The following is a 25,596-nucleotide window of genomic DNA, read 5'->3' as shown; positions in this document are numbered from 1 at the left end:
GAAGTTTGCAGCTTTTTTGTCAGAAGGGCATTTCTTTCACGCTCCTTGCTTGACTAAACCATTCCTTTACCATCCACACACACACAGAGAATTGATAAACCCTGCCACAGAAATGAGGGGAAAGTTGCTAATTTAATGCAAAGTTAAAAATAATGCCTGAAGGGTTGGCTGGCTTGCTTGGTGACTCTGGAAATAAGGGATAATAATTTAGCAGTCTATCTGTCATCACTGGGGTTGTTCCATCACTGACTGTGATAACATGTGAATATGATGGATGCCGCAGTTGTGTGGCTTGTAACGTTTAACATTCATCAGCTCTCACTAAAAGGGCTTTATCATTTAAGTACCTTTATTTAATATGCAACATCTACCTCATACATCATAATTTCAAAGCACTTAGAGAACCAACAGTCCTACAACACAGTGAAACAAGCTTTAATTTTTTTAAATAACTTTTATGTCTTTTGCATGTTTGTGACTGACAATTCATAAATAAGTTCCTAATCATGTCACTGAATGAAAATGAAGATTTGGCTAAGGCACAAATTTTGTTTTCTGTCTTCTAATTTTAAATAAGTGATTCATTTGTATTGTACTTTTAACATACACAAAAACATGGAGGGCCCAAACTGTGATTGAGAGAACTTTCAATTTCAGCCTGATCCAGCAAATAATTAGTCCCCTTCATCTCTGTGAGTCTGCTCCTATGAATAAAGATTTGCAGGATCACGTCCAAAACATTTTTTGACAATACACAATTTAAAGTAAACAGCTTTGTATGAATTTACAGCAGGTGATATTTGGACAATATTAAAGGATATTGTTCACGTGTTTAGACTTCCAAACATATCTTCTTGAAAAGGGGGTAAAAATGTATCCAATCCTAAAAGGATACATTTTAACTAAAAACGTACAAACAAATTAGCTTGCTGTGGCTGAGAACTAAATATATATATATACACATAGCTTGAGTGGGCGTATGTATTTCTAGCTGCATATACATGCATGTGTGGACGTAATGGGTGTGTATGTTTGTTGTTAATACGCATACACACACCTGTGTGCACCCCTGCTCTTTAAAAATGTTTTACAGTATGTATATGTAGATTCTTTATGTTTATGTCTATTAGCTAAATAGACTTTATTTTCCTTTAGGGCTTATTTGCACTAGGAAAAAGCGTGGGTGTTTTTAATGTGATCACTAGCACATTCTAAAATCACAGTGTAACCAGAGTAAGTTGCAGTTGCAACATGTTAGCTAATTGATGTGAAGCCTATTAGGATTATACCTAAAAAAAGAAACAGTTGGAACCTAAATAGGTTGAGTGTCCCTTTGAATATTAATTTTATATAACCATTTCTTATAGGTTTTAATAATGCCTCATCCAAATATTGACATAATCATCACTGTGAAAAATATTTTTCATTGAAAAAAGTCAGAGACTAAAAAAGCATTTCAGTATACACATTCAGAAATAATAGCTATTAATTGAAAAACAGCAGTTATTATTAAATTTTAAGTGCACTTCAATTCTTTTAGAAGAAAAGATATTATTATTGTGCAATCTTTCTCATCTTACTATTTTTGCCCTTATCATGGAATTTTCCCTTTACTCCTTCTGTGTCAAAATATTGACATTATTTCAGAAACTTTTTTTCCCTTTTTTTAAAAACACAGACTACCTTCTGTTAAAAAATCAAAGAGAATGAATGACTAGAAAGATACTTCAAATGTGCATATCGATACAGGTTCTGTTGATTTTAATAGTAAAAAGGTATTTCACCACACTTAGCTGTTGTTCTTCCAAGAATATTGTATATGCAATGTTAACACGCCTTTGTAAAAGGCTTTTATGCAAATATTTGGAAAGAGAAAGAGTGTGTGCTAAGGCTGTTTTTCTTAGTACTGATTTTTGCTTTATTTTGAGTGCAAATTATGAGAGTCTAAACCAGCCCTTTAAGAATGGGAAAAGGAACACTTAAAAAATCATTCCAGTCTGCCAGCAAGGCAGATTCCATTTTGATGGTTCAGGATTATTGTTATATTATAGAACACCATGGGGTGTGATCGTTGGCCTTGTACATTAGTTTGCCTGTCTCTGTGTCACATTTCCTATCTCCATTCAAAACTTTAATTTTTCATTTTAAGTTCCCTCATCAACAGATATATTACATAGGAAACCTTCACTACAGAAACAGCTCAGTAGTAGGAACAAAGTTACTCTATTATGAAAATGCAGAGCTAACTTGGTACATGAATGGATGATGTTAAGAAACTTTTTAAATTGCAGTTACTACCTGAAACTCCTCAGCTGTGTGTCTTGGTAGTAAACCCAGTGAATCATTTTCATGCACTGTTTTCTTCCTGTGCAGATTTAAACATATCATAAGATCAGAAGAATCCAAAGGCTTCCTGAACAATTTGGCTGATGGGAATTAATTATAGAAATATAATGATATTCAAAAATAATCATATTAGACAGCACAAATGAATTGAGATTCAACAAATGAAGCACAACAGCCATCAAGTAATTGTATGTTTGGTCTTCAAGAACATTTCCAAGTTTCTAAACATCGTACAGGCAAGAGAACTCACAATGTTTTCTTCTTATGTCTAACATGCTCAATACAAAACTAGGTCATTGAACAATAGACTGAACAGCAATCAGCTCTCTACTTCTGCATAATGCATTAAGTATAACATGCAGAAACTTTGCGAGCTGAAAGCTGGTATTTCATGTCTGTAAATTCAAGCTGACATGACATGTAATATTGTTTCACAGTAATGAACAACAGAGTTTCATTCATTCACAAGTACAACATAATACCAAGTTTAGTCTGAAGAAGTAACAAGACAAGAGGGAAAACATGTTGTGTTCCTTCAAATGAGAACACTAAATTAATGATAACCATTGAACACTTTGCTACTGATATAGAGCACTACAGAGACTGCCATTGTGAAGGAATATTGTACTGTCAATTGTGGTGCTCTTGCTCTGTACTTGTTAGACTGAAGATTGGATTAACAGCTAAAATGCCTCTGCTATATTTCATTTTACAGTGCCAGGTCCAGCTATCCTGTGCAGGTCTCCATCTCTCAAAGGCTTTGTGTTTTTCTAGGAGCAAGCACCATCCCTTCTCCTTTTCAATTCCCACTGAGGTTCAGTTGAAATTCCTAGACAAAATAATAGTATCAATTCTGTCATCTACTATTCCTTCTTTGAATACTTGTCTTTGAAAGCCTCTTGCATAAAATTCAGACTTTGTGTTTTCTCAGGGGTACGAATGCAAACTTGGATCTCTTACTGGAAAAAAGTGCTTTTTCCATGAAATTAGTGGCATGTTTTAATAGGAACTTTTCTTTCAGGTTCTAAATTTTAGTGTCTGTCAGATGTTGATTGTTTTTTTTCCAGTTTAAGTCACAAAGCTTCGTGGAAAAACAAAGTGAACAGCATAGACCAGCCCTGTTTCTTGCCAAAATTTTTCTTCAATTGAATGTACCATCATTTATACATTATAGAGGTGCGGTACAGCCTAATTTAGAAGACTCTGTGTACATTTTCACAAGGAAACCTTAGGGCCTGATTTTCAGAAGTGCTGAATAATCATAATTCCAACTGATATTGATGAGAGCTCAGGGTGCTCAGAACCTATGAAAATGAAGCCCTCAACTTTATGTTCTAAACTACACTACACTTTTAATTAAACCTGCTCATTTAATGCACTGAATTAAAGAAAAGAAGAGAAAAGAAAAAGAACATCTGTACATAGAAAGACACCTAGGCAGCTCTGCTGATGGGGAGGGCAAAGGGGCATTTGCCCCAGGCCTGGTAATCTGAAGGGACCTGGGGCTCCTCACTGCTGCTGCTAGTCTGGTCCCCTTTGAATTGCTGCCAGAGCAAAGTGCTGGGTGCTCCGTGGGTCTCTGAGGGCTAGGGGGCAGGGCCCAGCACCACAGTCTGGGTGGGGCTGCCCCACCTCATCCTTTCTGCTCAAGGCCCTGCCTTTTCTGGGGGGCACAGAGCTGCCCCTCTTACCTTTCCCTGGGGCCCAAGGTGGCTGTCGGCTCCACTGCACATAGGCATGCTAGTAGGAGTAGGCTGTAGGTAGCATTAATAGTATCTCTTGTCTTTTCCAGGAAAGAACACGCTTTGAGAATTTAGGCCCACAGTTAACAGGGAAACCCAATGAAGATGGAAAACTGGGCCCTGGAGTCATTGACCTTACAAGGCCTGAAGATGCAGAGGGTGAGTTGCTGTTATGAAGACAATGAATATTGTTTGCTTAAATCCCACAGTGTGACATGGAATATACATAGACGTAAGTGCCTCCCAGTATCTTTAATGGGTGGTGCCCAGCTACATTTCTGAGGACAAATTTAAAATATTTAGCACATTTTGTCTGTTCGTAACAGATACATAGCAAAAGGCGGGGAAAGAAACAAAACAAAAACAGTGTTACCTTATAGAGTATGAGCTGAGCCATCCTGAAAACACCATTTAAGATATGCCTGCACACCAAGCTTCAGCTTCTGGGACCTGGATGTGTTCACTTAGTGTTTCCAACCCTGAGCTTGTGCATCCACACTGCCTCGTAAGATTGGGGTTTTGACTGATGAAGAGCCTGGGTTTCAGAGCTGTGCGAATGTGTCTGGACTGCATTATAGGTTGTTTACTAGCTACTCACTTCGATTATTGTTTATTGCCTGTGGTTGGCCACCTAAGTTACGTGGAATTGTTTCCGTCTAGTCTGAATCTTTCTAAATAGGAGAATAATGTCTGGAGAATAATCTATAAATTAGTTTCATAAAGACATTTTAGATAAGTAAGCATTCATGCAAAAGTGAATAAAGCTTTCAGGAATGCCATGCATTTTCACGAATATGCTGTAATTGTGCAGATACTCCTAAATGGAAAATTTCTACCTCAGAGGAAATAGTGATATTTCAACATTTGTGTTTCTCCTGAAGGGTGAAAACTTGAGATATCAAAACTTTTCTTAGAACAAAAGTTCAGCAGAATTTTTATTTACCCGTACAGAACAGTTAAACATTAGTCTGCATGCACCTGGGATGTTTCAGTGTTTCATGGGAATTGAAATTAAGATGACTCATTCCACTGCATTTTCCTCATCTCCTGCAGCTGTGGGAGTCCCGAGGTGCACCATGAGAGCTCAGCCACAGGGCAGACCACAGTGCATCATGGAAAATGTAATCCAGCCAGGGTGCCAGGTCCATAAGGGAGAATGGGCGCATGACAAAGTTGGACTACAGATCCTGTGAAACACTGTGGTTGCTCTGGCAGATGGTTATGAATCTGATGTGAAATATTTTATTTGGATATTCCCAGAGGAAAACTGATTTTAAAACATCAATATTTTCCTGTAAAAATATTGATTGTACTGAAATCATATTTTTCAGTGAAAAATATTTCTATAGAAATTTCCTCACCAGGTCAACTCACGAATGAATAAAATGGCATCACCAATCATCATGAATAAAATCATAGCATTTTTAATCCACAAAAATATTAATATATTAATTTTCTTTCTGTACATAACTAACTCCAGTCCTGGTTTTGACTAGATAACATCACTGCATTATAATTATAAATGTTTTTATGCTGTATTTTATGAAATCTGATTTTTTTTCCTAAAAAATTAAGAAATTGATGTCCAATAGTGATCCTGCTTGTATCTGGCAGCAATAAATTCAGAACTCCATTTCATCCATTACGTGTTTGTAGTTCTTGAACAGTATCGTGTTGATGCCTCTGGTTTGAGCATTGGCTTTGTAAACACAGGGTTGTTAGTTCAGTCCCTGAGGAGGCCATTTTGGGGTCTGGAGCAAATAGGTTAAAAAAATCATCTGTCAGGAATGGTACTTGGTCCTGGTGAAAAGGTAAGGGACTGGGCTCAGTGACCTCTCAAGGTCCCTTCCAGTTCTTTGGTGTATGTGGATGTGTGTAATTTTACTCTGTGTGTAAATCAGATGTTATAGTGCAACTAGTTTTCCTGGCAGGACTTCTTTCTAGCATTTCCTTGGCTTTGTTCAATTCCCTATGTAATCCAGAGGCACTGAGACCACTGACAAGGGAGAGTGAAGTCTGATCTATAGCTTTAGTTGAGAATCAGTTGGCTTTTAACTCATGTGACAGAGACGTATGGCGTTAGCCCCTAACATTGCATGTTCAATCCCACCTGCTGAAAGCTCGGGTCTGTCAGCTTTACACCCATATCAATCTTCCTTTCCCAAGCATGCTTAATGTCAGACTCCCTGGTGCTGGCAGTCTAGTTCATTGCTGCATAATACAAGAACAAAGCCTTTACATATATATAACTTCAGTTGTAGTGCATTGTGCCAGCCTAAGGACGTGTAACCCCTCCTCCATGTAGATCTAGTGAGGCAACATAGTGTGTGGCCATGTGGGAAATATGAGTTAATGAATGGATTCAAGTTACCAGGCTTAGCACTAGCCACACATAAGTGTCCCTGGAAAGGGGCTTCTGGGTGAATCCTTCTGCTATTCTGTGAAAAAAAGAGCTGGCAGGAGTGAGATGCTTATTTCCTCTTCTGGCTGCAGAGAAGTTTGAAGTTAAAGTGGATATTACAATGGTGTACATAAAGGATGTTAAAATACCTCTTCTAAATTTTGTCCCTTTTTCTTGGCAAGCTGTCTAAAGGATGACTTTCCTGGCATGGCATATCTGAGAGTGGCTCATTGAAAACACAATAGTTGAGATGCCAACAATTAAGCTATGACTTCTGAAGTACTGTGCAGTACAACTGACTTTGTTACTCTCCAAGAATACTTACACTTCTTCCTAATGATGAGACAGGTTTGTAGAAATCACTCCACTATTTCAGCATGTCATAAAAATTTTATGTGATGGTGGCAACCTGTGCTTACAAATAGGTCCACTTTAGATTGGAGTTGTTAAGGAACTCTACAAACCCATAGTTCATCTGTGGCCTTTTTGTAAGAAGTGATATTTGTTCTTTTTTATAAAGTTGCCAAGATCACTGTCTCAGTGGAGTGTCACAGGTTTGTAATAGCCAAAGTTAGTCTTTTAAGATCCAGCCTGTTTAATACCTCCTCTTTTTTATTATCTTAGTTTTTCTCTTATTCCTTTTTATCCCTTTCATTTTTGATTTTGTGGTGTATTTTGGGTTGGTATTGGTGCAGTAGGGACCATCTATACCAGGGTGAGCAAACTTCGGCTACACTCCAAGACTTGTTGTACTCCCTCCGTACACGTGCTCTCTAAGGCGCATGTCGGATCATCCACCACTCCCCCTACCGGTGGCGCCGGACTTACTCATGCAGGCTCAGGAGTCCATGGTGCACCCGCACCCTCAGGGACTGCGCCTACAAGCATGGTTAATCCATGGCTCAGTGCCTTAGAGAGCACGTGTACGGAGGGAGTACAACAAGTCTTGGAGTGTAGCCGAAGGACCTCCACCAGGAGGACTTATGAACAGAAATGAACTCGATTTACAGCTTGGTGTTCCGCCAAACAGCTCCCCTTGACATTCCTATAACTGTAATACTAGAATACCTATTGGACCTCAAACGAGACGGGCTTTCTCTATCCTCGCTAAAGGTCCACCTCGCTGCTATATCAGCTTTTCGGCATACAGAGGAAGGGCCCACTGTATTCGCCCACCCTATCGTCACAAGGTTCTTGAAGGGGCTGGTAAACCTGTACCCCCCTCGAAAACTGCTTCCGCCGTCGTGGAGTTTGGACTTGGTGCTCAGCACGCTATCGGGACCACCCTTTGAACCATTAGCCACGGTACCCCTCCGACTCCTTACGATGAAAACAACCTTCCTCCTTGCGATTACGTCAGCCCACAGGGTGAGCGAGCTCGCAGCAGTGATGGCAACGCCGCCCTGCACAGTATTCTCAAAGGAGGCGGTAACCTTACGGTTACACCCAGCCTTCGTTCCAAAAGTTTCCTCGGAGTTCCATCTTAACGAACCAATAGTTTTACCCTCGTTTTACCCGAAGCCTCACAGCTCCAGCAAGGAGGCGCGCCTACATCTCCTAGATGTGAGAAGGGCGTTGGCCTTTTACATAGACAGAACTAAATCCTTCCAGAAAATGGATAGGCTTCTGGTGTCTCTCGCTCCCAGGTCACAAGAGGAAGGCCTCTCTTCACAGAGAATTTCAAAGCACATTGTGTCCTGTATAAAAATGTGCTACGAGCTTTGAAAGACCCCTTTGATGGCCCCACCTAGGGCTCACTCCACCAGGGTGGTGGCGGCGTCAACAGCCTTCTTCAAGGGCATCGCATTAAAAGACATCTGTAGAGCGGCAACCTGGTCATCCTATGACACCTTCGCCAAGCATTATGCCCTGCATTGGGTATTCGAGGAGGATACCCATCTGTCGACAGCAGTCCTCTCGGGGGCAAGCTGCACATGAATCGATTACCCACCTCCTTACTTGGGTTACTGCTGGGTAGTCACCTATTGTGGAGCACCCATGGGGACCACTCGAAGAAGAAAGAGAAGTTACTCACCTGTAGTAACGATGGTTCTTCGAGATGTGTCCCTGTGGATGCTCCACCACCCACCCATCCTCCCCTCTTCGGATCTCTGTCTAGTGTTTTTCAGGAGCATCCGAGGCGGTTGGTCAAGGAACTGGTGAGGACCGGATTGCGCACGTGGCCGGGGGCGCACAAGGGAGTGGCACACGTCGGCGCATGCGTGATCCAATAGAAACTGCTAGAAGAATTCTGATCTGTGGCGCTGGGCGAGCCCGGCAGACCTATTGTGGCACACCCACGGGGATGCATCTCGAAGAACCATCATTACTACAGGTGAGTAACTTCTCTTTCCAACACAAACTTCTGCCAACAAATCCCTGTAGTCTATATATAACCACAGAGGTAGCATTACAGGGGCAATCTTGAACTATGAAAGCTCCAATACGTCGCACTCTCTGCATGGGGATACTGTGGGACTGTGACTCGTGCCTTCCTCCAGTAGGCAGAGAAAAGAAGTTGTGTACTCCATTTAACACCCTATCTCATTAGCCTGTCTTTCTTAGGAATGATGAAACTGGCACAGAGCCAGTGTGTACAGGAATGAAAAGCTAACGTTTTTTCAGAATCTGCCTTTAAAATAATACCTCCAATTCCAGTACAAAGTCAATGCAACCCTTCCAAAGCCAATGTTGCCAGTAAATCCCCATACTAAAGAGTTTATCATGCTAGTTACAATGTTGTATGTAAATAATCCTTAAAGTAAAATAACGAATCAGAACTTTAAAAGTTTTGGAAAACAACTGGTTTGCATATGGATAACTGCTTTCTAACACTAATTGCTTAGTCATTAAAAATATAAATCCCTGCAAAAATATGTTTTAGGACACAGTTCTCAAAAGTCAGTGCCTTAATGATGCCTACAAAATTGTACCACAGTTTTGTGGCAGTCACGTTCCACAGCTATACACACTAATGGGGAAAAGCCCATTTGAGAATGCAGAAAGCGCACATGGGAATTTTGATGACATATCTTGTGTGCCCATGTTTGGAAATCTGGCCCTTAAAGACTTTGGCTATGTCTACACTACAGATATCTTTCAAAAGAAGCTCTTCTGGAAGACCTCTTCTGAAAGAACTTCTTTCGAAAGAGTGCATCCACACACAAAAAGCAGATCAAAAGAGCAATCTGCTCTTTCGAAAGAGAATGTCCACACAGTCCCTGCTCTTTCAAAAGAAAAGGCTGGGGATTGAAAAATCAGGCCCCATGAGGACTGCTCTTTCAAAAAAAAACCGGGGGTGGGGTGAGGGGGCTGTGGAGCATCTACACGTGTTTTCTTTCAAAAGCTTTTGGAAGAGGGAGCTCTTCCTGAAACAGTAAAGGAAGAGTGATTTTGAAAGGAGCACCACATTTTTTCAACTTACTTTTGAAAGAACATTTTTTGTGTGTAGACACTACGTGAGATCTTTCGAAAGAGCCACTTTCTTTCAAAAAATCTTTCGAAAGAGCTTGCTAGTATAGACTCAGCCCAAGTGTTTTCTTATCTCTAATGGGATAAAAAAGCACTGATCTGAACATGGCAACAAAATGAGGGTAGACATGGATGGATTTTAAGCTGCTGACTACAACTTTTATTCACCAATAACACAGGGCAGGGACACTATTTTCCCATCCCCCATATTCTCTTGTGCCAGGCATTTAAGACCAGAACTCAGGGTAGACGCTCTTCAGCCTATCGTTGAGGACTCTGCTTGCTATGAGTCTTACCACCCGATCCCCAGAAAGGGAACAAACAGTGCAGAAGGGTGTGGCCTTCACAATCTCACCCTGTCCCATGAGCCCAACACCCATCAATCAAGCAAGGTTGTCTTCTGTCCTTTTAACTGTACTAGAAATGGGTCTCAAGTCATGGCAAATTAACTACTGAGCCAAGTATCTCTGGTCTTAAGAACATTCACACTTAACCTACTGTGTCTCGACAGTGAAAGATGAAAAACGTCCTGGTTTGATCCTCTACTGATTTTCTACATGGGGAAAAAATTCCTTCTTCTTTCCTAACTTGATGGTTGCCTTGACCTGCAGCATCTGTCAGGCTCATTTCCATTTCTAGCTCAGGATGGATAGGATGGGGCTGAAAGAAGTGCCACATGGTCCCCCATTCGAGGTTAAAGCCCTGGCATGGGGTAATGCTACCAATCAAGTCTCATCCTCCCCAGCTGAACCAACGGTTCCAGAAACTCCAAGGGTTAGGTACCCATGGCTTCCCCAGTGATTGTCTCCTTCCCTTGTTGCTGAGGCTGCCTGGTATGTTGCTAGCCCCTTTCAGTTCCCCCTCTTGTTGTGGGGACTGGTGTCATTTTGGACTACATTAACAAACTAAATTTAATCACTCTAACAGTTTTTTACTACTCTGTTTACTTTTAAATAGTAAGTACAAATGAGCCTTTAATTATTTTGTGGTCTGGGGTTATTGTGTGCTAGTTTCACATTCAGAAAATGGAAAATCTTTCCAACAAGAGTTTTAAAATGTTGAAGTTAAAATGCTGACATTTTTATCACTGATCTTTTAAAGACAACTTTCTGATCCAAGAACTTCAAACATAGTCCATTGGTGCTTCAAAACAATGATGTTTTAAGCTCAAGGAAAAGTGTTTATTATAGGAAACACCAAAGACCCTTATCCATAGTGCTCTGTGGCAGTGTAATAATATCAGGCAATGATTTCTCTCTACCTTGTGCACATATACAGTGTTTCCAATATGCTATCAGCTTGGCATGTAAAAACCAAGAGCTGTATTTTCCTTTAATTCTAGGAGTGCCTCCAATATTTGGTTCATCAATCAGAAACTCAAGAAGTTATCAATAATCTTTTAGAGGCAGGGATTATCATCATTACTGTCAGTGCGGGCAGAATCGCGGGCAATAAACCCCCCGCTGACTCCGCACCAGCGTCCCGTCCGGATCCCCACGGGGCCTCAGACGAGGGCAAAGAAGAGACGGCAGAAGCCCGCCAACAGGCAAAGTCTGCTCCGCTCCTCAGCAGGCCAACCCCACCCACCTCCGGCAGGGGGCCTAGAGACCAGTGTTGTGCTAGAGGGGAGAGGCTGGGGAGAAGCTAATTCCCGGTAGGTCAGGAGCTGGCTCGCTCGTTAAAGGCAAGGGTGAGACAAGGAGAGGAAAAATAAACTAAGTAATGTCTGTGTTTATTAACCAAAAAACAGCAACATATAAACGAACAAACACTGCACATGAACTAAACTTGTATAACTATTCATTAACAACTAACTTAACCAAATTTAATTATTATAAAAATATATAGTCTAAGCACTTACGCTAAATATTAACAAGAGTTCCATGGACGGAGCTTATGAGAGACTTCTCTTATGAGAGAAAAGGGTAAAAAAGACTCAATGAGTTTTGAAATAAGTTTTTCTCCGAGCTAGGGAAGATAAATTGGTTTTTTACCCTTATATGCTCTGGATGGCTAGATGAGCCACCCTATTGGAAAACCTTGAGGTCCAGCCTATCAAGGTTTCCTCCCAACTGAGATAATATATTACGAATTTCCCAGTGGGGATTGGAGAGAAAAAGAGGGAAGGTTAGGAGGAAAAAGAGAAACCTTAGCAATAACAGTTAACTAACTAACAAAGCCTCGACTATGGGCTTATTAATCAATTGCGCAGCTCGGAGCAAATAATTTTAACTCCGGGTTATGGCTCTTAGTTGATCCGGTAAAAACTGCAACCTGAGCCACAGTCTGTTAAATCCCCCTACACAGCCCGAATTAGATTTTAGAGTTAGTGTCTCAGGGCGTAGAGGGGGTTTTACGTGTCCAATCAAGTGTAAGGGTCCAGTCTGGTAGTCTGAGTGCGTTGGTCACGTCCGGTGAAGAAGAATCAAAGCGACGAGCAGCGAGAGCGTAGGTGCTGCGAAGGTGGCAGGCTCTAGGCTTCAATTGATGTGTGCGCAGTACTCCACCCTAAGGGTGAAGCCAGTTCGACACACACCAAATTCACCTTTGAGCTGCTTGTTGGCGGCGAGGTCGGGGGTGCCGCAGTGATTTGACAGGCTCTGGATACTAACGAGCGAGAGCGCAGTACCCCACCCTAAGGGTGAGGCCAGTTCGCCCCTCACCCAATTTACCTCAGAGCTGCTGCCTAAGCTCTTTTAGTGTGAGTGATTCAGCTAGTACCTCAGCAGGGCGGACCCTGCTGGGCGGAGGTGGAATTGCTTCAGGGAATCTTCAAAAAGGCAGGAGCTCTTCAAAAAGTCTTCGCCTCAGAGGCAGCTGGTACCAAGTGCCCCGAGCGCTGTGGGGCGCTGCCTTATATTCCCTGATCTCATACATTATTCATGAGTCTATTTACATACGGACGTTCTGAAGGTCCTGCTTTCAAACAGGTCCTTCTCTAGAAGCTGCCTCACCTTTGTCCAATGAGGAGCCTGGATTTTAAATCCATGATTTTGAAATGTCTGTGAGTTCAGGTTACCGGTAAAACCAACTGACAGAGTGACCGTTACAGGGGGCTGCTAACTGGCAGCCTATGTACCTTTTAGAGTCTACCTGCCCCTGTAATGATATTAAAGGCCCAAGGCTTGTTTCCCCTGGCCCACGGGGACGATTATGCCTGAGGGATGAAAAATCCCTGACAATTACAAGAACTGAAGTTCATTACAACTAGCTGAAATGAGATTGGAAACCATAATTATGAGAGAGTTTTGTAGACTTTTAGTGTAAGATGGTATTGTCTCCTTTTGGTGAATGCTAGTGGGAATTAAGTGTGCATACCAAGGGACAGAGGTACTTTTCAAAGGTGATGTAGTGTACAAAACTGTTGTTTAAAATGTGCTAGTTGTAATGGTCTTGCCCTCTTCTGGCGGAGGGTCTAGCAAGTGGCTGTAAAAATTAACACTATCGAAAACAAATGCAGTGAGAAAGCTTTTGCTCTGTGCACCATGTACATTGAAATGAGAACTGTATTTGAAAATGTTGGTCATGCAGGATTCAAACACAGTGTTACCAACCTGAATTATCTGTATTTTAAAGCTCTTGCATTTTATCTGTAAATCCCAGCTTTTATTAAGGAAAAAAAAAGATAAAAAAGGTGTTTCTCACCCTCATGGTTGGCAAGAATATCTTTAAAAAGTGATTTGAGTGCCACCTAAAGGCTCAAAACCCAGAAGAAAAATAAAATGAACCCTTTTTAAAATTAAAGCCTCGTGGTTACTAAACCAGTATCATGTTTTTGGGGCTTGAGTTATGATTTTTGAACACCTGGGATTGGCAGTACTGATTTACAACTAGCCAGTATGGACAGGACAGCCTGGACAAAGCTGGCACCTGTTTTTGAGTATTGTTCTAATACAGTTTCCCCCTTCCAGTCAAAGCAGCTGGCCAAACTGTGTTAGAATATGATTTAGCAGCAGTTATATTTGAACTATGCTGTAACATGTAACAAACAATCCATTTGCAAGCTCCTAGAGGGTAACAGGGTAATAAGTAATAGCCAACATGCATGTGTCACAAACAAATTATACCAAACCAACCTAATTTCTTCCTTGAACTGGTTCACTGGCCCAGTGAATATGGAGGAAGCAATTGAAGTGATAGATCTTGATTTTAGTAAAGCTTTTGAAACAGCCCCACATGATATTTTCATAAGCAAACTAAAGAAATAACCTAGAGATATTCCGGTAAGGGAGGGACATAAAGGTTGAAAAAGCATATTCAAGGAGTACTTAAATCGGCTGTTACTTGTCGTACTGAGAGGCTGTATCTAACGCGGTGCCAAAATGAACTGTTCTAGGTTGGGTACTTTTCAGCATTTCCTTTGATGATGTGGATAGTGGAGCAGGGAGTATGCTTATACTGAACTGGAAGCAACATAAAATCTGTCTCTAAGCAAAAATCAAAATCTCTAATGTCTTTATGACATTGTTCTCTGGGTGCAAAATGTGGAACTGTTATCAATGGCACATTTACATGCTTGATGGTTTCCACTGACACCTGTAACAGTTGCTGGGCATCAAATGCAGTACTGGGTTTCCCATACAGAGGTCCTGTTGGCATCCAGAGTCATTTGATCTGCACCCAGTTGAGATGGACTGGCCATGTAATTTGTATGCCTGAGACCCATTTACCAAAACAAGTTTTATACTGAGAATTAAGCTCCGGCAATCGTAAGCGTGGAGGCCAGAGGAAATGCTTCAAAGCCGCCATGCATCAAAATCTGCTCAAAACTAACATTTCTGACCTTTGAGCAGCTGGTGAGTGATCATATTGCAGAGCCCTGTGATATTGGGGAATCATGCGAAGAATCATGTAGAGCAGCTGGAGGCCCAGCACCAGGCATGGAAACAACGTGCAGCTATCAACACAGTGAGGCAAAGGCTCTGTGGCTAGTGCAGTAGAAGTTGTTCTCCCCAGTTTGGTCTGTAAATGCCCATTAGTGGGAACTCTGATTGTCAACATCATCCTTGAAATCCAGGTGACTGGTGTCATCAGCCTCAACATTCTTATAAAATTTGTGGATGACACCCAGCTGGGAGAGATTGATTGACAGCACTTTGGATGAATTGGAGAGTTGGTCCAAAATCAACAGGATGAAATTCACTAGACACAAGTGCAAAGTACTTCACTTAGAAACAAAATGAAACAAAACAAAACAAAACAAAAATCAAATGTTCAGGTACCAAATGGGCAATAACTAACTAGGAAGCAGTATTATGAATAAAGATCCTGGATGTAGAGTGGACCACAAATTCCATATGACCCAACAGTGTATTGTAGTTGCAAAAAAGATTAATATAGTTCTGGAATGTGTTAAATGGTAACTGTCCTGCTCGATTCAGCACTGGTATGGCTCCACAAGCGTTAACGTTGCAAAGACACGCAGTTTTCCGGGAGCAGATGTTGGAAGTGATCATGCTCTAGTGATGATGTCATTCCGCCTACACTTGCAGAAGATCTTAAAATCAAGGCACACAAGAATTAAGTTTGACCTTGAAAAGCTCAAAGATCCTGAGGTGGCACAAGCCTTCCAGGTAAATATAGGAGGGAGACTCACACCACTGCTCATCCTTGGTGCTGAAGAAGCAGATGAGGACATAATGGCCTACATCTTTAATACAGCAGTAGTAGAAACAGCTACTGAGATTCTTGGCAAACACTGCCCAAAGAAGAAACCTTGGGTTACTGCTGATCTGCTTGACCTCCGAGACAAACGGCGAGCACTGAAAAAGAAGAAAGGTGAAGCTGGTGGGGCTGAGAAATACAGAGAAATCAACAAGACCATCAGGAAAGGCATGAAGGCGGCAAAACAGAATTGGGTAGAAGACCAGTGCAAGGAAATAGAAGACAGCCTTAACAAAAATAACAGCAAGAAGGCATACCAGACGGTAAGAGAGCTGACAAATGTTAGACAACCTAGAGTTTCCATAGTCCAGGACAAGGCAGGGAACTACCTCAGTGAAGAGAAAGAGATCCTTGGCAGGTGGACAGAATACTGTTCTGAGCTGTACAATGATAAGGTCGATGGAGACCCAGAAATACTGAAATGTCCATATGCTACCAAACAGGACAGCCTCCCAATCCTTCGGGAAGAAGTAGAGGCAGCAGTGTGATCACTGAAGAAAGGAAAGTCAGCTGGAGTGGACAATATCCCAGCAGAATTGATACAAGCAGGGGGGAAAGCCATGATCAGTGCCCTTACCAACATATGCAATACGATCTGGCAGATGGGAAAATGGCCTATGTCATGGACCCAGTTGCTAGTGATCGCACTTCCCAAAAAGGGCAACCTCCAACAGTGCCGAAACTATCATACAATAAGCCTCATTAGCCACCCAAGTAAAGTCTTACTGAAAGTAATATTGAACAGGTTGAAGCCCCAAGCTGAGATGATTATCGCTGAGGAGCAAGCCGGCATTAGGGCAGGGTGGAGTACCACCGAACAAATATTCAACCTGAGAATTCTCTGCGAGAAATATCTGCAGCACCAACAGCACCTGTACCATGTTTTTGTGGACTTCAAAAAGGCCTTTGACAGAGTTTGGCAGGCAGCATTATGGGCCACCATGAGAAAGTACAACATCAGCCCCAACCTTGTCCAAGTTGTCGAACACCTGTATGACAATGCCACCAGTGCAGTTTTCCGCAACGGTACCATTGGAAGCTGGTTCGGAACAACAGTGGGCGTCCGTCAGGGTTGTCTGCTCTCCCCTACGCTTTTCAACATCTTTCTGGAGCGCATCATGATTGATGCCTTGGAAGACCATGAAGGAACTGTCATCATAGGGGGTAGAATAATCACTAACCTTCGCTTTGCTAACGATATAGACGGATTAGCTGGAGGAGAAGAGGAACTTGCCAGCTTGGTAGAATGGCTGGATACCACCTCGAAAGCCTATGGAATGGAGATAAATGCAGAAAAGACAAAACTGATGACCAATAACACCAAGGGCATCAGTAGGGATATAATGGTGAATGGACAAGCTCTTCAATGTGTGTCCAGGTTCAAGTACTTAGGTGCAATCGTGTCAGATGAGGGGTCCAGACCAGAAGTCCTCTCCAGAATAGCGCAAACAACAGCAGTGCTTACAAAACTTTGACCCATCTGGAGGGACAAGAACATCAGTCTGAGATCAAAAGTAAGATTGATGCACTCACTGGTCATCTCAGTGTTCTTGTACGCTTGTGAAACGTGGACCCTTACAGCGGAACTGCAGAAAAAGATCCAAAGCATGGAGATGAGATGCTATAGGAGGCTTTTGGGCATCTCTTATATTGAGCATGTCACGAACGAAGAAGTACGACATAGGATCAGGCATGTCATAGGCCCACATGACAACCTGCTCACTGTGGTGCAGAAGCGCAAGCTCAGATGGTACGGCCACGTCATCAGATCATCAGGACTTTCAAAGACCATCTTGCAAGACACAGTACCTTGTGGTAGAAGGAAAGTCAGGCAAAAGAAGAGATGGGAAGATAACATCAAAGAGTGGACAAACCTGAATGTGAGCGAGTCACAGAGAGCTGCGCAGGACAGGATGAGGTGGAGTGAGTTGATTAGGAAGTCATCTGCGGTGCCCCAGCAACCCTCAAAAGGGGTTATGGGATAGAGATGAGAGACATGGCCTCCACTGGAATACTGTATCCAGCCTTGGGTGCATGTTAGGAACAGTGTTGCTAAATTGGAGAGAAAACAAAGGAAAGTAACAAAAATAATAAATGGTTTTACAAACCTCAGCTACGAGGAAAAGTTGAAAAAACTGATATGTTTAGTCTTGAGAAGTCCAAAAAGGTAGCAGGGAAGGGGGGCAATGGGATCTGATGTCTTCAGACATGTAAAAGAATTGTGACCAATTGTTCTCCATGCCCACTGAATGTAAAACAGGAATTAATGGACTTAATCTCCAGCAAGGGAGATTTATAATAGTATTAGGAAAAGAACTTTCTGGTTGTAGGGACAGTTAAGCACTGAAAGGAACAATGTGGAATCACCATTATTGGAGGTTTTTAAGAAAAGGTTAGACAAACACTCATCAGGAATGGCTGAGGTATACTTGGATCTGTCTCACTGCAGGGGGTCGGATTAGATGACTTCTCAAACTCCCTTCTGATTCTACTTTTCAATGATGCTGTGTTTTTTGTAAAAAATCAGTTCACAGTTCTCTGAGTATAGATCTAAGATTTTGAAAATCTTGTCTTGGTTCAAGTCCTAATGGAGACAGTTCTCACATAGTTGCCCATCTGGTCACTTGAAGTGTTAGTCTTGTGCCACTTCTGTTGAATCAGTGCTTTGGTATACATGCCTTCTCATGTAGTATGTATACCAAGTATAATCATTACTGGAACAGCTCTATTTACAGGCACATGGTCAAGTGCTTTGTTAACATACAGAAAGTACACTAGCGTCTTGCCCTATAGTAAACAGAGTTCTGCAGAAAAGATATAAGTGCTTCTGCTTACAGCTAATGTTTCTGCTCTAGCTCAGGTAGAAAAGTTGCTTTTGTATTTTGAAGATCATTGTTCTAAATCTCATTTGAGACATGATCCTCACTCATGCAAAATACTTTCTTATATTAAATGGGGTGTAATTTTTGTGATTGGAGTATGGATGCAGAACAACAATTTATGGATTGTGTTCTTGGCTTTGCCATTGACTCACATTATCTGACGTTGCCCAGGTGATGTAATGTTTCTGTGTCTTGTTTTTTCCATCTGTGAAATCAGAATAATTATACATAAATTCCTTATGCTTCAGTATGAAGCTAATTTACTTAATATTTATAAAGCCAGTGGTTAGTTTTGTATGAGTGCTATATCAGCACAAAGAACAATTATGAAAACTATCACACCCTGTATCTATTTGTACCCCTTAATTATGGACATGTGAATTATGTGTGGCGTCAATATTAGCCACTTGGGGCAGCTTGTGCAAAACCATTCTCTTCACAACAGAAATCTTTCTCTTGCCCCCCCCCTTTTTTTGTGGCAACTTTGCTGATTCTGGGTAGTTTGTGGGCCCCTTCATCCATTACAAGGAATTCTAGCTGCATTCAATGAACGTATTCTATAGCCACAAGAAGGAACATGTCAGCTAGTAGAATTCTCATGAGGATACTCAGACATGATCAGCTTGGAAACTGAACTTGCCAAGAACTATCAACATTTCCCACCCCTCCACCCCCACCACAGCCCTTCTGAACATGCCTTGATGGTTTGTCCCCTTCTCTTTTGTTTCTCCACACTCCTCCTGGCAGCCAGAAGGATGGGATTAGAGATTCCCATCTGCCAGAAAGTGGTTAGAGCCCCTTCTTCCGTACCCCCCATGCTGTCACTCTCCAAAGTCCCAGTTTTTATGGCATACCAATATCGAATCCTGAAGAGAAATTTTGAAGCAGCATTAAATACGTGGAAAATTATCACCCGGGGTTTCAAAGTATAAGATATGTAAAATGCAACACTCTTGTTTAAAAAGATGTACTTTCCAAAAAAGGTCTTTGTGTGTATGTGTGTGCATCTTGTTCTGCTATAGAATATCCAGCTTCTAGTTTGCTGCAGAATTCATCATTGGAGTACTCCCGAAAGTAGAGTAGAGCCTTGGTGCAGAATATAGCATGCTCTTCAGTACTCTGAAAATGATAGTCATCAAACAGATGTGGTTAAGTAGATAGAACTGCAAAACAGACACGTTCTGGAAGACTGATTATATTATTGGAGATAACTTATTGTGGTGTATCATATTATTCATGGAAGCCTACTTTTTGTGATGAATGCAAATCTTCTTTGCATTAAGGCAAAGAAAAGTTCCATTTTTGTTTCATGACACAAGTATACTGAAGTTTGACACAGCAGGGACTGTTCATTCAGGCTGGAATTTTGAAAGGGGCCTAAAAGAGTTAGGAACCCACATCCTATTGAGGCAAGACCCATCCATCAGGACCATGGATCTTCCAGGCCCAGAGAGTCCCAGGGCTGAGAGACAGAGGGGCCAGTTAGACTACTGGCCAGAGCCCATGTTAGGGCAGCCATGGCTGGTCTGGTGGCAAAGGATTAGGGGTCAGCAGCAGCCAGTGAGCCCGGCTGAGAGCAGCAGTGATCTTGCCTCATCCCAGGAGCAGTGGCCAGGGCTGGGCAGGAAGCTGCAGCCAGGGGAAGCCGGGGCCAGGCAGAAAGCCTCCTCCTCTAGTCTGGCAAAATCCCTGGTCTGGGACTCCTCAGGTCTCGAGAGTGCTAGGCCCAGAAGGATCAACCAGTAATTGTGTGTCTATCTGTTTCAGACTCCGTTGAAAATTCCACCCTTACTGAAGTACGTCCCTTTCAACTATGACCTTGATAGCTGAGTACCTCTGCTCTGGTGTTTGACTTGGGTCAGCACTATTGCCATGTATTGAGAGGCACAATCACTGGAGAGTAGGGTGACAAATTCAGTAAGTAATTGTTTGGTGCAGAAGGAAATATGTATTATGTTTGGATTTGGTGCAGGTATTGCCAGTGCTCAAGACACCAAACAGCAGGCAGACAGTGGCAGCAGCAGTAGTTAACAAAGGGGTAGGGCCAAAGAAGAGGTAATGTGCCTAGGAAGTAAAAGAATTCACTGGCTGTGGGAAAAAAAAGGGTGACTGCAAGATTTGAGGACTGGGGAGAAAGTGAGAGAGTGGAGGGGAGTTGGAGAAGATGTGACAGGAAAGCTGAGAACAAAGGAACAAAGAAAAGAAGTGGGCACTTTTTGTATCTCCAGGGATGGGTACATTGGTTTTGCATTCCAGATTTCAGGGTCATGATACCTAAAGTGCAAACCTCTTCAATGAAGAAGAGACAAACTTCTTAAGGAGACACACTGGCTGTATCTCTTAAGTCCCAACATACTGGTAATGCTGTCTGAGAATAGTGTCCATTGCATCCTTCCTCTAATGAAGCAACTGTTCCTGCAAAAAAGCTGGGCAGCAAATATCCACTTGTGAAAAAAAATTTTTTCAACTCCACAAATGTTGAACTTGGATCTGTCAGGAAGAGGTATATAAAATAGATTTTTTTTTTTAAAGAAAATTTAAGCAGATCAATTTTGGCATCATGTCAACACAGTCCAAAACTGCGAGGCAACATGTTTAGCACCCTACTATAATGGGGGCGTAAACAGCAGGTAGTACATGCATGACAAAGCATCATCTACTTTTGTGACAGTGCTTCATAAACACCATGGAAGGAATGCCTCTCTATGCCAGTATTTGTCGCACATAAATATTTGTAATAGTTGCTATGGCAGTTGAGAAAGGGAAGATTAAAATCAGGAAATGGTGAAAACTGTCTGAAGACAAAGGAATGTTTCCAGAATACAGAAAGCTCAAACATTAGCTGCCTTGTCTGCTGTAGTATGGGTATTTGTCATTGATAAACTGTATTCCCCAAAAGTGCCTTGATTAATTCAAAATGATATCATTCTTAATGTCTGAAATTATAGGGCCTGATATTAAGACCTGGCCTCTAGTAATTGTGGGTGCTATGTGTAGCACTTAGCCATCTGATTGCATCTGAAATTTAGTTAATGAGCTTAAGTGACCAGGAATAACTAATAATGTTGGAAATATAGAGGGGAAAACATCAAGGTGCCATATTTTATTTGAGGAGGCCAAGACCAAGGCACTGAATCTGATTTTGTGTGCTGCTGTGTAAATAGGGACACACTCCAGGAAAATCAGTGGTGTTCCACTCGTGAATATCTGCAACTGAGATGAGAATAAGGCCCTCAGTCTGTAAGGACTGTTCCGTTGCTTTACCAAGGGCAGCTGCTTTATGTATGGGGTTTCTGCCAATCCCTACATACAGTTTCATAGGAGGACTTCCACCTTAAGTAATAAATAATCTGAGCTGCAGGGTGTGGACCGATTTCCTGCTGCATTGAAAACGATTCCTCTCCAGATGCTAGTATTTAATATACAGGATGGGTTTCACTTTCTGAATTAAAAATCTGGCAGTCCTGCATGAGTGTTGCCTTTTGGATTTTCAACTATTTTCTTGTATTTTTTCCTGCTTCTAAGCACATGTATTTCTTATTTGCTGTTTCTGTGCCACAGTAAATGATTCTTTCATAATAGAACCTTTATGTTAAAAAAGATTATAGTAGAATTGCTAATATTATATAGCCACTGTTACAATTCTCTAAGTATTATATGGAGGTGCCCATTAGCACAGTTACAGTTAAGGGCCTGTCACAATTTCCATTATATAGTAAACCATTATTTTTAGAACAAGGCTGTAAAAAATAACTCCAGGCTGAGGCTTTGCACAGAAAGTCTCAGCCCATGAGAAAATGATTGTCACAAATGTTGAAGGCAGTCAGTCTGTTAAGCCTATTTATTAATATGGGAGCAAAAAATTATGTATCGTAGTTCCATGGTGTGAAATTGTATTTTCACACACTGGCTGTGTCTACACTAGCAAGCTTTTTCAAAAAAGCCGGGCCTCTTTCAAAAAATTCCACAGAGTGTTTACACACAAAGGCTGTTTCTACACAAGCCACCTCCTTTGGAAGTGGCATGCTAATACATGGAGCAAAAGATGCTAATGAGGTGTGGATGCAAATTCCCTGTGCCTCATTAGCATAATGTCATGTGATTTGGAGTCCAGAAGACCGTTCTTCCAGACTCCAAAACGCTGTGTAGAAGCGTGGCCCCGGGGGTGCTTCCGGAAGGATGTGCTTCTTCTGGAGGCCCTTCTTCCCAAAAATTTTCAGGAAGAAGGGGCCTCCGGAAGAAGGACTTTCTTCTGGAAGACCCCTGGGGGCCACGCTTCTACATGGCATTTTGGAGTCCAGAAGAACGGTCTTCCAGACTCCAAATCATGTGATGTTATGCTAATGAGGCACAGGGAATTTGCATCTACGCCTCATTAGCATCTTTCGCTCCGTGTATTAGCATGCCACTTCTGAAGGAAGTGGCCTGTGTAGAAACGGCCAAAATGTGTTCTTTTGATATTAAATTGTAAAAATGCAGCACTTTTTCCATCCTCCCGCTTCCTCTCCCAGATGAGGAAGACTAACTTTTTCCAAAAGATTCTTTTGGGAAAAAAAGTGTGTAGACACCCTAGAGGCCCTTCTGTTGAAAGAACTGTCCTCATGGTGCTGGATTTTTCAATCCCTTATCTGTTCTTTCGAAAGAGCTGGGGCTGTGTGGATGCTCTCTGTCGAAAGAGTAGATCAGTTTTTTTGTTCTGCTTTTTTGTGTGTGGAAGTACTCTTTTGAAAGAAGTTTTTTTTTCAGAAGAGATCTCCCATAAGAACTTATTTTGAAGGATTGCTGTAGTGTAGACGTAGCCTCTGAGGGCCAAGTTGCATTTGGAAGGGATTGCCACTCATGTTAACAGAAATCCTATGGGCCAGAGACTGAGCCCTGCCTAAATCTTCTTTGTGCTGCTCCAGTGCTGCAAAAAGAACTCATAGATGTCTCTCACCAGTATCTGAGGATGCTTTCAGCAAAGGGGAAATCTCAGTTCACTTTAAATCACTGTTATACCATCTTTTCTCTGCCCCTTCAAGTAAGTAGCGGGGTAAGGATGGGATGAAGAATTGTGCAATCTGGCTAATCCTGGGCCAGTGGAGTTGTCCAGATAGAGCCATGCCAGCTACCATAACTGTCATACAGCTCTAAATTATAGTACACATCATTTTGTCCACCAGCAATTTCAAAATTTTGGAAATAGAAGGCTGGTTTATAGCCATTTCCTTCCCTACAAATGAGCTGCACTGAGCATCCACTCCCATGTGTACATCCAAGGTAAAGTTTGACTTCCAGAGTACAGAATACTCTTTGTTTCCTGAATTTTATGTTCTAATCAGTTAGACAAGAATGTGTATTGGGCTTATTTGAGCATCTCTCTTACTACTTTAACATATTTAATTATATTTGAAATTTAGCATCTAACCACTGATCAAAGGTTACATTTCAAACAATCATGTCAAATTGAGCTTGTAAAATTTCTGAGGACAACAATTGTACTGCAAAATCCCACATTTTTAACACAAATAAGGGAGTTGCAAATATGTATTTTTGTGTACAATTACCCAAATTTTAAGAGCAGTTTCCTATTTTCACCCACAAATCCTGGGTAGGGGAATACAACCCATTTGAAAAATTATCTCTATGACTATTCCAAATATTTTCTAACATGTATTGAGTTTGAACTCATACCCTTATACTACAGCTGTTACTTCTCTTTCATTGTAATTTATTAATTATATTAGTTATTAAAATTATTATGACTATCATTTACATGTGCTATGCAAAAAAAGAAATAAAAGGCACATACATCCTGCTTTTAGGTACTTGCAGTCTAATTATAAATGTCACAAGACAAGTAAGAGCAGGAAACACTGGATGGAAGAGAATTACTCATACTGATACACTGAATTATGTTATATGCTAGGAGGTATCAAATCCATTTGTGGACTGACTGCTATAAATGAGCCATTAATGTAATGGTTCCAAAATAGATGTTAAAATATTTTGGCAGAGTGCTGTGCACTTCAGAGTTTCTTTGATACCGACAATTATTCCATACTGGACATGAGTTTAAGAAGTTTGAACTGCACATGTCTGTGTGCAGAGCCCATTTTAGGGGCTGGTGAGCCAGGTGGTTGCCTGTGGCTGCCACTTTCAAGGGGCTGCCAAAAAGCCACTCTGGTGTCTTGGGCTTGGCTGCTGTCTCAGCAGCCAGCTTTTCCCTGCACTGTGCACTCCCGATTGGGCACTCCACTCCTGGGCCAGCCAACTGCGCTGCCCACACTCCTGGGCAGCCCCTGACACACACACTCCTGTGCAGGTGCTCTGCTTGTGGTCAGCCCCTGCCATGCTGCCTCCACTCTGCTCCCAGGTGGGCCCTCTGCTCCTAACAGCCCCTGCTATGCTGCACACTCCAGGATTGGGCCAGCTGCTGGGTGGGGAGCTAGAGCAGAGCCACCAATTGACTAGGACCAGCCCTGTCTGTGTGGCTCCAAAGCTTGTCTCGTTTACCAGTAGAAGTTGTTCCAGTAACAGCTACTGCCTCACCCACTTTGTGTCTCTAATATTTTGGACAGATATGGCTACAACTTCTCTCCGAGTAGGTCAACACAAAATAACTCCTTATAAAACAGGATGTACTTGAACCATTTGAAGTCATGTTTTTGTTGTACAGAGGCAAGTAAAGTCACTTATCAATTCTCAGACCTCTTTCTTTCTACCTAAAAAAAAGGTAAGCATCAAATTTGCAGTTGTGCTGCCATTATTTTCTAGAGTGAATTGCCCAAGTAATGCCCAAGATATGAAAGGGTCCATTCCAGTAGATCTAGCTTTGGCAAAATTTTGGTATTATGTCTGAGTGTAGACCATAAAATATATCCTAAAGGTGTTAGGAGGTGTTTGAAATCATGTTGGTAACAGTACCACTGATGCTATATTGACTCTTAAAGGGCCATTCTGATATCAAGTAAATACTTCTGTCATCTGAATTAATATTGTTTGGGTTTTGAATCTGATTGGAAAAGGAACAATAATGGCTTAGCTGTCATTCTAATTGCTTTTAAAAAGCTACTACAATATCACTGGAATTTGTCATATACATTTTAAT

At 41.7% G+C, this 25,596-nt stretch overlaps 1 protein-coding gene across 10 annotated transcripts in view; it reads left to right on the top strand.

The window, feature by feature from the left end:
* The window catches only part of SOX6 (SRY-box transcription factor 6), a 515,133-nt gene that overhangs the window by 465,581 nt on the left and 23,956 nt on the right, over nt 1–25,596 (top strand). For all 10 annotated transcript variants that reach the window (XM_074997727.1, XM_074997726.1, XM_074997718.1 and 7 more), the window contains one exon: nt 4,139–4,247. In XM_074997727.1, coding sequence (XP_074853828.1) covers nt 4,139–4,247 — 109 coding nt within the window. The remainder of the gene's footprint in view (nt 1–4,138; nt 4,248–25,596) is intronic.

This window comes from Carettochelys insculpta, chromosome 6 (assembly GCF_033958435.1).
Source record: "Carettochelys insculpta isolate YL-2023 chromosome 6, ASM3395843v1, whole genome shotgun sequence".
NCBI lineage: Eukaryota > Metazoa > Chordata > Testudines > Carettochelyidae > Carettochelys > Carettochelys insculpta.
Note: the sequence above shows the minus strand (reverse complement) of the source record. Positions and strands in the feature narration are given on the sequence as shown.